The 15,889-nt window shown below is 38.7% G+C and overlaps 1 protein-coding gene across 12 annotated transcripts in view; it reads right to left on the bottom strand.

Annotated features, from left to right (window-relative positions):
• PATJ (PATJ crumbs cell polarity complex component) overlaps window positions 1-15,889 on the bottom strand; it is a 309,148-nt gene that overhangs the window by 283,570 nt on the left and 9,689 nt on the right. For all 12 annotated transcript variants that reach the window (XR_004974443.1, XM_036352893.1, XM_036352882.1 and 9 more), the window contains exons 2-5: window positions 7,047-7,102; window positions 6,780-6,946; window positions 4,142-4,336; window positions 2,759-2,898 (exon numbers count right to left, since the gene is read on the bottom strand). Coding sequence is in view for 11 of the 12 variants with exons in the window: in XM_036352893.1 (XP_036208786.1) it covers window positions 2,759-2,898; window positions 4,142-4,336; window positions 6,780-6,946; window positions 7,047-7,068 (524 nt within the window). In the remaining variant the exon portion in view is untranslated. The remainder of the gene's footprint in view (window positions 1-2,758; window positions 2,899-4,141; window positions 4,337-6,779; window positions 6,947-7,046; window positions 7,103-15,889) is intronic.

Genomic DNA, 15,889 nt, shown 5'->3' with positions numbered 1-15,889 from the left:
GTAACTAATTTGGCATAAATTGGTCCTTAATTTACTCACATTCAGATTTTCTAGTTTCTGGAAAATATGATTCTGATGCATTCAAAAGTTGAATTAATTAGTTTTACAGCTACTTTTTATTTTTTTCAAAGTTTTTTTTAAATTTTTTCAATTACAGTTGATACTCAATATTATATTAGGTTCAGGTGTACAGCATACTGGTTAGACATATATTTACGTAACTTATAAAGGGATCCCCCTGATAAGTCTAGTACCCACCTGGCACCTGGCACCATACATAGTTATTACAATATTATTGACTATATTCCCCCTGCTGTACTTTACATCCCCAGCTACTATTATTTATAATTTAACTCCCCATACTACATATATTTACACTTTCCATTCAAGGGGAGCCTAATTCTTGCCTATCCCTCACAACACTCAGAAATCTGCAAATCAGTAAACATGATACATCACATAAACAAACTGAAAGACAAAAATCACATAGTCATATCAATAGACGCAAAAAAAAAATAAATAAATAAATAAACCCTAAACAAGAAATAATAGATTTCCATGACCTTAAGAGTCATAACACAGCTCTGTGTGGAGTGTCCTGAGAACAAAGGAAAAACTGATTACTAAGACCATTTAATGTGATGTGGAAGGGCCTGCATGGCAGGCCTGTTTTCCTGTCCCTTCTCTCACCGTCTTGCACTGAGCTCCCACACTAGTTCAGCCACATTCTAAAGACAAGGGATATGTTTCATGATCCAATTATATGGTCCAAACAAAATGGTAACATTTATGTTATGATATGTTTCATCACTCGATAGGGCTACTTGTCAAGAGAGTCTCTTCATTCCTCTTCTGCTCTCTGAAGACCTCACTGTCTCCCTTCAAATGTCCCTTTAAGGACCAATGCCTCTGGGAAGCCACCTGACTCCTTGGTCAGGGTTCTTTACTCGCTCAAGTATCAAACTCCTCTTTTTGGACGTGCTAACCTCATTTGTAATTACAGATCTAATTAGTACAGAGTAACTGAGACATAAGGATTAACTACAAAAAGGATTGACTATTAAAAACACACTAAAAACTACTAAACTGTACACTTTAAAATGGCAACATTTGCCCTGGCTGGTGAAGCTCAATTGATTGGAGCATTGTCCTGTATACTGTAAGGTTGTGGGTTCATCCTCAGTCAGGGCATGTGCAGAAGGCAACCAATTGCTGTTCTCTCTCACACTAATGTTTCTCTCTCTCTCTCTCTCTCTCTCTCTCTCTCTCTCTCTCTCTCTCTCATAAGCATATCCTCAGATGAGGACTAAAATAAATAAAATAAAATAAAACGAAATGGTAACATTTATGTTATGTGAATTATATCCCAATAGTATTCTTAAATTTAAATTATTTTTCAATTATAGCTGATATTCAATATTATATTACTTTCAGGTGTGCAGCATAGTGGTCAGACAGTTTATGTAACTTATGAAGTAATCCCCCTGATAAGTCTAGTAGCCACCTGCCATCATACATAGTAATTTTAATATTAGTGACTATAATCCCTATGTGGTATCCTCATGACTATTTTGCAGCTGCCAATTTGTATTCATTAATCCCTTCATCTTTTTCACCCAGCCCCCAACCCACCTCCCATCTGGCAACCATCAATTTGTCCAATAATAATTTTTTAAGTTAAAATAATGTTTTTAAGTTGGGCCAAAGTTAAATAAGTTTTCTGTTAAGGAACTTCACAGCCTTAAGTAAGTTAATGTTAAGTGACCCATAGTCCTAATATATACCTGCTGTGTCAGTGTCATTATTAATAGCACACCCTCTCACTACCAAAACTGTCCCAACTTGGACAACAAATTATATGATTACTCTAGCTATATACATCCAATATCCAAGAACAGAATAGAGTTTCTCAAAGATATCTGACCACTGCTATGCTTCCTCAGAATACACTTGAGGAAATGCTGCCTTAGATGGAAGAACAAAGATACAAAGTCATGGAAATACATTTTTTCTGAGAGACTAGAATTGATCTCTCATGAATGGAGAATTATTATTAACTAAAAATCTTTTTATAATAGTGGTACTACTGTTGCTATAATTCTAACAGGTGGTAGTAACATAATGAATAGTGTGCTTTTTAAATGAATAATAAACTAAAAACCTGAAATCAAATAAAGACAAAATATAAGGCTTGCACATACCCCTTAAAAAATAAAACAAAGGCATAAGTGCAATAGAGGGGCATCATGTAGCCTTGAGGAGGCTTTTAATCGAAGAAAGTGAAATAGAATATAACCAACAAAATGTTGTTATAAACTTAAGTTTAATAAACAACACAGCATACAGAATGTGAATTTCAATAATCCCATCTTATTGATAAGACCTTAGCTAAAACTATCATGCTCAATTGTGAGTGTGGTGAGATAGAAAGAATACTAGCTTTGCAGTCAGAGGATCTTAGAATCACATATGGCTCCAGCATTAATAGCTCTGTGACCATTGGTAAATCACTGAGTCTCTCTGAAACTCAGCTTTCCAATCTATAAAATGGAGCAACATACCAGTAGCTAGAAGGCTGCCACAAGTATATGTGAGAATATCTGCAAAAGGCCTGACAAATGCATAGGAAGAAGGAAAGTTAAGTATTAGCTGCCATTGTTACTATTTTTATTACTAGTTTCTTATTCTCTTTATAACAGTGTTCTCAGAATTATCAGGGAAAAAAATTAGCAAAGCACAAAATGAACATCTTTCTCACCTGTCCGCTATGCTTCCTGGCTGTATTTCCTTCACGAAGATATCAACTTCTCCCAAATTTTGACTTCTAAGGGCCACCACGCTGAATCCAAGGCCTCCAGTTGAAGGACGTTCTATATCAATATATTCAATTTGCCGGCCCTAAACAAGAAGAATTTTTTGAAAAAGTCAGTGAAGTACATTTAACAAAGAACTGAAATTGCCATTCTGTGAATAGCACAAAAACAGCTTCTCCTAGGTCATCTCTATAAAACCAAATAAACTCAGAATTTCAGTAATAAGTTATTTCTGGAAATCCTTTCACTTGATTATTTTCAGGAGAACATAAAGAGGGAATGTGCAGCATTCTGCAACCTCAGGGAATAGAAGAGGTGATTTCACATTTCATTCACATTATGAGATAAATTCTCAGCTGGATAAAAATACCCATGTCCTTTAGAGAATTCTAAACTGTTTTTTCATACAGAATTTACCTAAATTCTTTTGATGCAAAATAAATTTTTAAACAAGGAAAGCAAATTAGATGTATCAAAAATATGCTGATGGTTAGCCTAAGTCAGAACCAGATGCATTATTTGTTTTTAATTTTATTGTGATGAATGAATATCCTATTTTAATGAATATTCTATTTTAATTAAAAAGTATGGAAAGGCCACCAATCAAATGTGTTCTACACATGACAAACAAGTATTTTTTTTTTGTTAATAACCGCATTTGGACTTCATAAATGTCATGACTCACAAAAGCATCACACAAATAATTATTGGTCAAAATAAGGGAACAGAACTCTAAAATAAAAAAAAGGAATTAGATAAAGAATATTATTTAATTATCACACCTTACACAGATTCTTTTTAACTTTTAAACTCATTTCATTTTTAAGACACATTAGAAGACAAAGTGAAAAATTTAAAACATATCCTAAAATTCAACTGTTATTTAATTTTTAATAGGTATTAGGGATCAAACTGGATTACTCCTTAAAATGTTTCCATAGATTTTCCTAATTATGTTAGTTCTAACTCCCATTAAATCTGTTTGATATAAAATTAAAAAGTTTCAATGGAGGTGTGTCACCTGCAAACATATTAATTTTCCTCCTATGATCAAAACTATAAAAATCTCTTTCCTTACAAGTGTAAAGATGTGTCAAATTAGAGTCATTATCTAAAAATCTCTCCTCACCACACATGGATATTTCCTTATATAATTTTAAGCCAATAAATTTTTAACACAGAGATTAAGAAATATCAATTCCTCCTAACAATATAAAAACACAGGCAAACAAAACACGTAACACATTTTTAGGCAAAAAGAGTATCATTTTTTTAACTGATAACAGGAGAAATAAGCATAATATTTCAATGACAAGATATAACTTTACCTGTGCCATCTGTTGAATGATTGAGTTAAAGTCTTCATTTCCCAACTTAGGGGTCCAAGGAAATAACCCCGATACAGTCAAGTTATTAGAGGACCGCTGGACATTCCCATTAGTAATAGCTCCATCTGTGAACACTAATAAACCTTTCCTAGAAAAATCAAAGTTGGCTGAACAATCTGAAGGTATATGACTCAGCTGTTGGAGGGAAAAACAAAAGAGAATCAACAGAAACTTATAGGAAACAAATTATTTCTATTTATTAAGTATTATATTTTACCCATCATGTGTAATTTTCATGTTAAGTATATACATGTGAAAGAAATTAAGTAATGGTTACATGAATTTGTATATTTATAAGGCTATAAATTTTTTTTAGTATTACACAAATGTTTAACAGCTGAAAATGTGTTCTTGTTTCCTGCTTTCCATCCTTTCTTCAAGTTAACAGCATGTACAACAATTCATTACACTTCACATACACAGATCTATAATAATAAAAGTATAATATGCTAATTAGACTGCACATCCTTCCAGACGTCCTCCCAACGACCTTCTGGACAAAGTCAGGGCTGCGAGGGAAGCCTGGCAAGATGCCTTTCACTTGTATGAAAAGTATGGTCACTGGTGCATGCCTGGGTTGCGGGCTCAATCCCCAGTGTGGGTCCCAGATTGCAAGAGGGCGCAGGCCGGGCTGAGGGACCACCCCACACACCCTTCGTACATGAATTTTGTGCACTGGGCCTCTAGAATATATATAAACAGGCATATAAGACACTGAGCCCTTTTGCATTCATCTGTACATTTCCATGGAGTAGGGGGGCACAAAAGATCTGTGGGTAGTATGTAACAAAAATAACAATAACAGTATTTATTCAACGCTTGCTATGAGCAAAATACAATACCAAAACTCTTACATATTACAACTGCCTTATTATTTTTTCATTTTGTGAACTTAAAAAGCGAGGCACACACACACACACAAAACCAACACCACACACACACACACACACACACACACACACACACACACACAAATAAAAACCTGAGGCACACAGGTAAGTAACTCATCCAAAATTAGTAGCAAATGAGTTGCAGAGCCACTCAAACATTGGTACAAAAAAAAATTGAGAATCCTGTAATTATGGGGAACAGGAAAATGGGTTGATTTTAAAATATCATTGGCTGATATGAGTGCCAACACGGTAGAATAAAGGTAACATCAAGAACAAATGTAGCCCTAGCTGGTTTGGCTCACTGGATAGAGTGTCGGCCTGGGGACTGAGGGGTTCCAGGTTCGATTCTGGTCAAGGGCATGTACCTTGGTTGCAGGCACATCCCCAGTAGGGGGTGTGCAGGAGGCAGCTGATCGATGCTTCTCTCTCATAAATGTTTCTAACTCTCTATCCCTCTCACTTCTTCTCTGTAAAAAATCAATAAAATATATTTTTAAAAAAAAGAACAAATGTAAATAGGACCTCTTAGAAAAAATCAACACCAGGAGAAACTCTATGAGAGCACTCATAGGAAGAAAGGATTACAGGGACTTAGAGTTGAATGGATAAAATATGAGTATGTAGATAAAAACAGAAAACTATATAAATATAAAAGATTATTATGGAGTAGGTAAAGTCCACTTTTAGTCCATTAAGAGTGATACATTTGTAGTGACCTTTCCCAATTTCTATTGCTACAAATAGCATTCACTGTTGTGATATGGGGCTCATCCCAGGACCAGGGAATACAGAAAGCTAACTTTCAATATGGGGAATGCTAAAATTACGTATGAATTCTGACTTAGAGAAAGAAATTCAAAGAAAGGCATGTGAGCATTGTTTAATCCTTAATTAGTTATTTAAAGAATCACTTGCTAAATATTTATGGGCAAGCATTTTGGTTTATCAGCAAAGAACATTTTTCCCTTAAATTTTATTAATTTTCACTTAACTCTGCTCCATTATCTCCAATTACATTTAAAATTATCCCCAAATTTAATCTTTAGGATAGCTACTATTCAAGCTTAGCTTCTATGCTGTATGTAGTGGAGGAAACACATAAATGTTAAAATACCAGGTATATTGCTTCCAAGGACTTTCTAATCAGACTGTCCATAACATTTGATTATTTATTTGGTAATTATAAATAACTAGAGGCCAATGCACGAAATTTGTGCAAGAGAGTCTGATACCCGGGACCAGGGCTTCCCTAGCAGCCCCGGAATGTTGTCCGGAAGAACATCTAGTCTAATTAGCATATTACGCTTTTATTATTATAGACGTGCTACAAGGGCATGATCACTTCTTGCTAAAAAAAAAAAAAAAAAAAGAAGACTCATGAAGAAAATATATTTAAGCTCAAAATTACTTTATAATTTTGAAGAAACTATTGAGAATTCTCAAAGTATCTGGCCTTTACTTATTTAAAAAATGTATAAAACCCATATTCTGAAGATAAGCACATAATCTATTATCAACATTTTTAAACTATCCATGCCTACCATACCCACAGGTCACAACTCCCAACACAATCTCTTTGCTGAAGTAAGAGTATTTTGAGACAGTTTGTCTCTAGCTTTATGCCTTTCTATCTTTCTATGCTGGATTGAATATATGAACAAGTAAAACGCTGATGGGCAACTTACTTGTCCCTTGAGTTGCTTGATGGACTGCTGAAGTGTGAGTATCTGGTTGAAGAGAGGACTTTTCAGTGTCTCATAAAACATGGATAGCTTCTCATTCTGCGATGTGTCACCCTTCTCCTGCAATTTCACTTTCAGGCGATCAAGAATTTGCAGGACCTGCAGTTTATCTTATTTGAAGAAGGATAAGAGTACAAGTTACATTCCATCTTATATTCTGATTTAGAATCATTAATTAATTTAGTGGTACAATTATTATAGCCAGTATACCTGTAGCAGGATTTTCAGGCATTTTGAATTATTGTCTTCATCCACTTTAAAGAAACCTAAAGAAAAAAGTTGAAAATACAAAAGATGATTTTCCATTAGTGTACACATGTCTACAGTCCTGTATAAAATTTAAAGAAAACCTCAAGAACATTCTTGATCAAAAGACTTCACTTAGGAAATTAAAACCACAATGAGGTGCCAGTACACATCACTATGATGACTAAGTAGAAAGCAAGACAACAGATAATACTAAGTATTGACAAAGATGTGAGACAACTTGAACTCCCAGATGTTGCTAGCAGGAAAGAAAAATGGCACACTTTGGGAAAATGGCAGTTTCTTATAAAGATAAATATACACTTAAACACGACCCAGCACTTGCACTCCTACTTACTCAAGAGAAATGAAAATATGTGCCCACGAAACACCTTTACATGAATGTTTATAGCATTTGTACTTATAAAAGCCTCAAACTAGAAAACCCCAAATGTCTAATAACAGATGAGTGGATAAACAAACTATGATCTGTTAACATGATAGAATACTCAGAAGTAAAAAGGAAAATAATGACTGATACATATAACATGGTGAATCTCAAAAACAGTATGTTGAGGGAAAGAAACAAGACAAAAAGTATATAAATGGTATAATTTCATTCATATGAAGTTCAACCTATAGTTATAGATTAGTTTACCTGGGCAGGTGGAAAGGAGTTGACTGGGAGAAAATTTGAGGAAGCTTTTAGGGGTGATGAAAATGTTCTGTTTTGAATGGATGTATATGTTTGTCAAAAATACACTAAAGTATATATTTTAAATTAGTACGTTTTATTTTATGTAAATTATACTTGAAGAAAGTTGATTTCTGAAAAAGGATGCTGGACTGGAAAAGAACATCAAAATTAAGGGATCAAGAAGATTTTAGAGATTTGGGGGGAAAAAAATCTCGAACATGCACAAATGATCCCAGACTCTTACTAGTCATCTTAATAATGTTTATTAAATCTAGTGATTAGCTCAAGCTAGCCTAAAATGTAATATAATTGAAATTCAAAAAGCTAGCAAACCCTTTACTTTTGTTAGCGTAAGTAGCTAGATATTCATAAAGGGAGGGAGGAAGGGAATCAGACATTGCTGAGCCTGATGGACTTGGGGAGCGGAATCAGAAGTGGGGCTGCTTCGCTAGGAAATTGCAGCATTCATAGGCACCACAGGGGATTACAGAATTTCCCCACTAAGGGGGTTAACACCCATCCCTCCCCTGTGTATGGAGGAAGAACCAAATTTCCAATCACCCCAGGATACAACTTGTCCCTTTGCCCAGACTATGGGAGGAAGAAATAAGCAATAAAGGGGGAGGTGCTTCTACTACGAGGTGTGCACAGTAGGAGCCAAGAAGACGACCATAAACACATGTCTATCTAGCCTGGGGAAGGGATCAGATTGGATAATGGACAAAGAACCCCTGGGAAGGTCTAGGAAATGGATTGGTTAGAGAGAAGACCCATCAGAAGCCCGCAAAAGATTGGGAAGTTGGTTGGTTAGTTTGAAAGGTACTTGGTCCTTTCTAAGCCAGAGAAAATATGATCAGTCCAACAAAGGCTCGCTTGCTCCCTCCTTCTCTGTGTCTCTTTCTCTCTCTGGCTTGCCCCACGTGCCCGCCCCAGCTCTCACAGTGTTCTCTCTATCAGCCATGGGCCCTAGCAGCCACACAGCCAGGAGCTACCCAAACTCCAAGCGCAAGCCTGGGTACAGCAACGGGGATGCAGCTGGAAGCTAGACTAAGCCAGCCAGACAAGGACAGGTCCTGAACTGGACGGAACCAATGGCACAGAATTTCTAGACGTTGGCCTTTGTTCTGTGCCTGATGAAGACAAGGCTGGACTTCTTTTACAGCAGAACAAAGCTGAACCGGAACAGCCCTTTTATTTTGCTCCCACAATAAACCTTACCCCTACACCTCATCCTCCCATACATGGGTCCCTGAAATGCTTTCATTATGATTCTGTGAAATGGCCCTATTTCCACCGGCAACACTATGACCAAAGTGGCACTTTCACCGGGGTCATTTTCACTCATGGACACTGTTGTAATGAGTCACCAAAGAAATGTGAGTATTATACAGTCAAAATTTTCTTAAATCAGTACACTTTGCTGAATGAGATCTTTACCTTCTAATTCAAGGTCACTAAGTAAGAAAACATAGTTAAAATCAGTAAGGGACACCAGTGTGGCTCAGTTGGTTGGGCATACTGCCAGGCACTGAAAGGTTGCTGGTTAGATTCCTGGTCAGGGCACATGCTGGGGTTTCAGGCATGATAACCAGTAGGGGGCATGCAGGAGGCAGCCAATCCATATTTCACTCTCACATCCATCTTTCTCTCTCTCCCTCTCCCTTTCTCTCTCTCTCTCAAATCAATAATAAATAAATAAATCTGTATTTATTGGCATTGATAAAAGGCTTGGCCTATGCATTCCATCCAAAAGTTCACTGGATTCAATGAGAACTACCAAAAGAACTGCTGAATAGAGCATCACAGAAACACTTCTGTTGTGCTCAGTATCTCAACTGTGCAGCCCTTACAACTACCCAGGGACAGGTAACTGAATAACAGAAGGGCACTGTCCTTCTCTATAGACCGTCCAGCCCAAGGGGATTGACAAGAGCAGCTTTGTGATCATTTATACACCAACCTCTTTAAATCAAAGAATGCAAGCCAAAACTATGAGATGCTATTTTTTACTGTCATTTTGGCTTTTCTTTTTATCCTATATAATATAGAGCTAATATGCAAATGGTCATCACGCTGTCATGCCGGGGGACCTGAGGCCAGGCCGGAGGACCTGAGGCCACACCCCCCACCCCGGGGAGACTGAGGCTGTGCTAGGGACCTGAGGCCGCGCCACCCACCCTGCGGGGCTTGACAGGGGACCTGAGGCTGCGTCCCCGCACTCAGTGGGGCTTGACGGGGACCTGAGGCCGCGCTACCCACCCTGCGGGGCTAGACAGGGGAACCTGAGGCTGCGCCCCCCGCCTGGCACCAGGCCAGAGGACCTGAGGCTGTGCCCCCCACTCAGTGGGGCTCAACAGGGGTGGGGCCGGCCAGGTCTAGGTCTCGCACGATTTCGAGATGTGTGCGGGTGGGCGGGGACTTGACTCTAGGTCAGGGGTGGGCAAACTTTTTGACTCGAGGGCCACAATGGGTTCTTAAACTGGACGGGAGGGCCAGAACAAAAGCATGGAAGGAGTGTTTGTGTGAACTAATATAAATTCAAAGTAAACATCATTACATAAAAGGGTACGGTCTTTTTTTTTTTTTAGTTTTATTCATTTCAAACGGGCCGGCCCGTGGGCCATAGTTTGCCCACGGCTGCTCTAGGTCCTGCGGTGTACCCCAGACTCTGACAGGAGGGAGATTTTCATATACATTTTACTAATTTTCTTTAATATCTGACACTTCTCTTATAAAGGGCAAATAGCAATATTAAAATATTTCCTCTAATTAATTCCCTTTTGATGTGCATGAATTTCATGCACCAGGCCATTAGTCTCACTCATAAAAGCCTAGGGGGTCCTCCTGCCATCATGCCATGATGCCCTCAGGCAATCACAAGATGGCTGCACACACAGCGGAGGCAGGGCCTGGCGGCCGCTCTGCACAGCACCGGGGTTCCCAAGGCCCTGCGCGCGCATGAGCGAGCGTGCCACAGAGGGCGGACTCCTGGCTCCAGCCTCCCTCTTTGGGGCAATCGATGGAGGAGCCCCAGAGGGGTGGGCGGGGCTCCCACACTGTGAGAGGGCACAGGCCAGGCTGGGGGAACCCCTCCCCCCGAGTGCACCAATTAATATATTTTTTATTGATTTCAGAGAGGAAGGGAGAGGGAGAGATAGAAACATCAATGATCAGAGTCATTGATTGGTGCCTCCTGCACACCCCCTACTAGGGATCAAACCTGCAACCCGGGCATATGCCCCTGACTGGAATCAAACCCGGGACCCTTCAGTTTGCAGGCCAATGCTCTATCCACTGAGCCAAGTCAGCTAGGTCTGTCATTTTGGCATTTTTAAAAACTAATAATAGCCTGTACTCTCAATGTCATGGGAAAAAAACAAGTGAGAATATCAATCTATGCAATTTTTTTAAAAAGCAACATAGCAATATCTACCAATATATTAAAATTTATTTTTAAATTTTTATTTATTGATTGATTTGCGAGAGAAAGGAAAGGAGAAAAGGGGGGAGGGAGGGAAGGAGGAAGAGAGAGAAAGATAGATAGAGAAACATAGATTTGTTGTTCTGTCCATTTATGCATTCATTGGTTGCTTCTTGTAAGTGCCCTGACCGAGGATAGAACTTACAACCTTGGTGTATGGGGATGGTGCTCTAACCAACAGAGCTACCGGGCCAGGGCTCCAATATATTAAATTTACATTTTTTACCCAGAATATCTACTTCTGAATGTCTCTCCTAAAGACATATTTGTAAAAGGGCACACAAGGATATTTGCTGCTGTGTTTTCAAAACAAAACTCCTGGAAAAATGGAACTATCAATAGCAATCAGTCATGGCCAGCCAGCATGGCTCAGTGGTTGAGTGTCAACCTATGAACTAGAAGGTCACAGTTCCATTCCCAGTCAGGGCATGTGCCTGGGTTGCAGGCATGGTCCCCAGTGTGGGGTGTGCAGGAGGCAGCCAACCAATGATTCTCTCTCATCATTGATGTTTCTATTTCTCTCTGTCTCCTTTCATCTCTGAAAGCAATAAAAATATATATGTTTAAAAAGAAATCAGTCATTAAAATATTAAAGTAGGTCTGAATGTATTGAAACTGGAATGGGGATGAAACAGTTAACAAACAGCCTGTGGCTCACTCCTTCAGCTAGGGATTCCCAGCTTGATACCAGGCCTCCAAGCAAACAGATAAGAGTCCCTTGTTTCAAAATGTCAGGAAATACCTGATCTGCCTTAATTGCGTTTTGTAAATAATCTGAGACTGCATGGACTCTTAAGGCATGCCTGGCTGTAAGATGAGAGATAAGCATACAGACATTTTCTATTTGTATAACTAATGGAATATAAAACATAGGATTCCCCAAACAGAAAAGGTTTCAATATTGTTCAGAACTTGTCTGGTAACAACCCCACTCCCTTCCCCCCTAAAAAAAAAAAATGTTCTTAGGTTGAATTTTACTCTTGTTAAACAAATTAAAAATTACAGGAAAAGTCTGCCTGAAATACATTTATAAATGGCTTCATGTTGATCTATATGTAACTAGGTATTGTGGATGAAAAAAGGGGCTACATACTGAACAAATGGCGGGCCTTATAAACGCAGAGATCTAAAGTAACTACATAGTATGGTCTGAAAGGAAAACTTTCTAACTAAAAGGGAGTCATGGAAGGTAGTCTCATCCTAGGCCCGTATCTTCCCTGACAAAGTTCAATCTTTACCTTAACTGAGCCTGTCTATTGTCTTTTTGCATTTATGATAACAAACCTTTAGAATGTCAGAGAAATTTCCAGGACCCCTCACTGCACAAGACCAGAGACCACAAAACCCCTCACGGTTATTGTTATTGTGTTAATTGTTAACTATCCTGTACCCACCCGTATACTAGTATAAGAAGTATGTGTCTATTCCTTTCACTTTTTATCCAAATCCAGAGATTTTCCCCCCTTTGCTTTCTCCCACCTCCCTAATCTATCACCAATGGATTTTATGTAATCCCTTAGGCATCCTCCTTTGATTGTAATGTATAAAATACGGTGCAAAACTGCCATTCTCTGGAGTATTTTCTTAATTCATTGAGATTTTGCTTCTTGGCAATTATTGTCAGTTTGGCTCAAGTAAACTCATAAAAATTCTCTACAGGTTTAAATGTTCCTTAGGTATTTACGTTGATGATATGGCCTAATGTGGAAGAAAGTGACGTTCTTTTTTTTTTTTTAATACGTTTTATTGATTTTTTACAGAGAGGAAGGAAGAGGGATAGAGAGTTATAAACATCAATGAGAGAGAAACATCGACCCCCTGCCTCCTGCACACTCCCTACTGGGGATGTGCCCGCAACCAAGGTACATGCCCTTGACTGGAATCGAACCCGGGATCCTTCAGTCCGCAGGCTGATGCTCTATCCACTGAGCCAAACCGGTTAGGGCTGAAAGTGACATTCTTTGGAAGCTGTGCCTACTGGCTAGCTAGGTCTTCTCTAGGAAGGAAGGAATGTCTGTGCCTGGCTCCTGGGCCAGCCTCCGGCCCATAACCTCTGATTCATGAGTAAGTTTTGGTGCTGGCTAAGATCGATCATTCACATGAGTATACTTTGACAATTCAACCCTTTGTGTAAACAAAGGGACATTATTTAATATACACAACTGAACAGGGAAACCAGCAAGTTTTAAGATATATGCATTACTGTCTCCTTTTCATAAAAAAAAATACACATATTTGTGTGTCTGTGTGTGTGTGTTGGTTTTTAAACTGACAAACATAGTCAAGTTAAAAACAGTGATTACTTCTAGAAAGTAGAAGTAGAAATAGGGACATAAAAAGTTAGACTTTTACTTTACAGATTTTAGTGCTATTTGAACTTTATTTAAATAGCATGTGTTAATTTTATAACTTCAAGGGGACAAAAATACAATGGCTAAGATGGCATAATGAGAGAGCAAGACAGATTCATAGCAAGGTAACAACAACCCAATAGGATAATTATACTGTAAGGCACATGCATACAATAGCAGAGGGTGTATGTATCATGTGCTAAGAGAAATCATAAAGGGAGAGTGACTAACTCTGCCTAGGTGATAACACTGTAATTAGTTAATTATTAATAATAGGAAAGGAGCAAAGGGAAGACCAGATATTATAGGCATGTCATTTAGGCAGCTTCGCCAGGTAAGCTACAACCTTACATTCCTCAGGGGTTCAACAAAGGGAAGATAGACACATACCTAGTAAAGTTGGGGTAACATAGAGAATGTGCTTGCTGTTAGTCACACCTGAGAACAAAGGTCATTGGCCAGAATGGGCGTGGCCACTGCAAGAGCAGGAGATTTGGGAAATTTAATGCACTGAACAAAGGAGTTCATGCTCTTAGCTCCTCATGCCACTCGTGGGACTTGTATGACTCTGGGCTTGTGGGGCTCCCTTGCATTCACTCACACACAATGGACTAATGGACTGAAACTAGCCTGAGGCTGTCCTGAGCCTGTCTCCAACATGGAAAGGAAACTTTGGACACTGGCTTTGCTTCTAGCTCTACTGAAACCCAGCTACACTTCTTCTATGACTGGACAAAGGGAAATGGAACTTTGAAAATCCATGGATGGAATTCCACACAAATAAAAATCACTCATTCTCCCGTGTGAGTCTCAGAAAATTCTTTTTCTCTAGATATCATAAGGACTCCACCCCCAGCACCCAGGGGACCGGGGGGTGGGGGTGGGGGGGTGGGGGTGGCCAATAAGGACCCCTCACAGGGAAGTTTGGGAATGCTGAAATGAGAATACATTAGAAACCTCTCCTTAAAGAAAAAGATTGGGGTATAAAAGAAGAGTAACCATTTCTCCTCTTTTGCCTAAGATAGTCTCAGATTACCTGGCATCATTAACAGTGCTCCATTTCACTCTCAAAGTGCCCCAGTTTGAATGACACAGAGGACTTCTCCATGTAAGTGGTTCTCAAATTTTAGCATGCAGCAGACTCACCAGGAGGGCTTGTTAAAGCCCCCACTGCTGGGGCCCACACCCAGGATGTCTGACTTTGTGGGTCTGAGGGGAGGCCTGAGAATTTGGATTTCTAACCAAGTTTCCATGTGCTGCTGATGCTGCCAGCCTAGAGACCACAATTTGAAAACTACTGCATACAGGTATAAAAGTGCATGGCTTTCTGTGAGAATAGTAACGAGCCCTAAATGGCCTAGTATACAGTCTCTAAAAGTAGCAGAAAGGGCAAAAAAAAAAAAAAGTAGTTGAGACCAGGGTTACTGCAAGTGTGGGCTGCAAATTGATGCCTGACTACGAACAAATAAGTACCAAAATTGGGAAATGATGCAATGTGGCAGAGTAATTTATATCTCTTAAATTCAGTAAGAAAAAAAACCTGGACTTTCCTTGTACTTTTTTTTTCATTTCATTTTTCTAATAGTTCACTTTTCTAATAATTTACTTTATAAAAATGTCAGTCCTTGAAAGACTGGGTGGGGAAAATCCTGATCTTTCACCACTGATAGTTTGAGAAGCACTGGTTTAAACAGGACTACTTTGAGAGGGGTCTTGTAAATCACGCTAAGTAGACTGGTCTTTATCCTGTAAGAAACAGGAAGTAATTAAAGGCTTTTAAAGGAGGGAAGTATTGAGTCTACATTTCTATTTAAAAAGGTAATTCTGGTAATAGGATAGATTAGTGGTCTTCAAACTTTTTTAAACACACATTCCCATCAGTAAAAATATGTTCCCCACTCACATGTTTTTGTAATTATAAATATATACTATATTTACATGTCATATGTGTTTTAAAACATACATAAAATAAAAACATTGTAAAAGTAAGGTAAAAACTAAAAAGCAAGGTTTTACTGTTACTTCCTACCCTCCCAATGGATCTTCTTGCACATTTTTGAAACCACAGTGGTCATGTCCCTCAATAAGGGTAAAGGATAGAAACTGGTTGACCATCCAATCCTCTGACTCATCCTATATAATAAAAGCCTAATATGCTAGGTAACTGGTCATCCATTCAACCAATCAAAGCGTAATATGCTAATGATATGCTAAGGCCTCTCAACTACTCGCTATGATGTGCACTGACCACCAGGGGGCAGACGCTCCAACCAATAGG

This window comes from Myotis myotis, unplaced genomic scaffold (genome assembly GCF_014108235.1).
Source record: "Myotis myotis isolate mMyoMyo1 unplaced genomic scaffold, mMyoMyo1.p scaffold_m19_p_2, whole genome shotgun sequence".
NCBI lineage: Eukaryota > Metazoa > Chordata > Mammalia > Chiroptera > Vespertilionidae > Myotis > Myotis myotis.
This window is presented reverse-complemented; position numbering and strand designations above follow the sequence as displayed.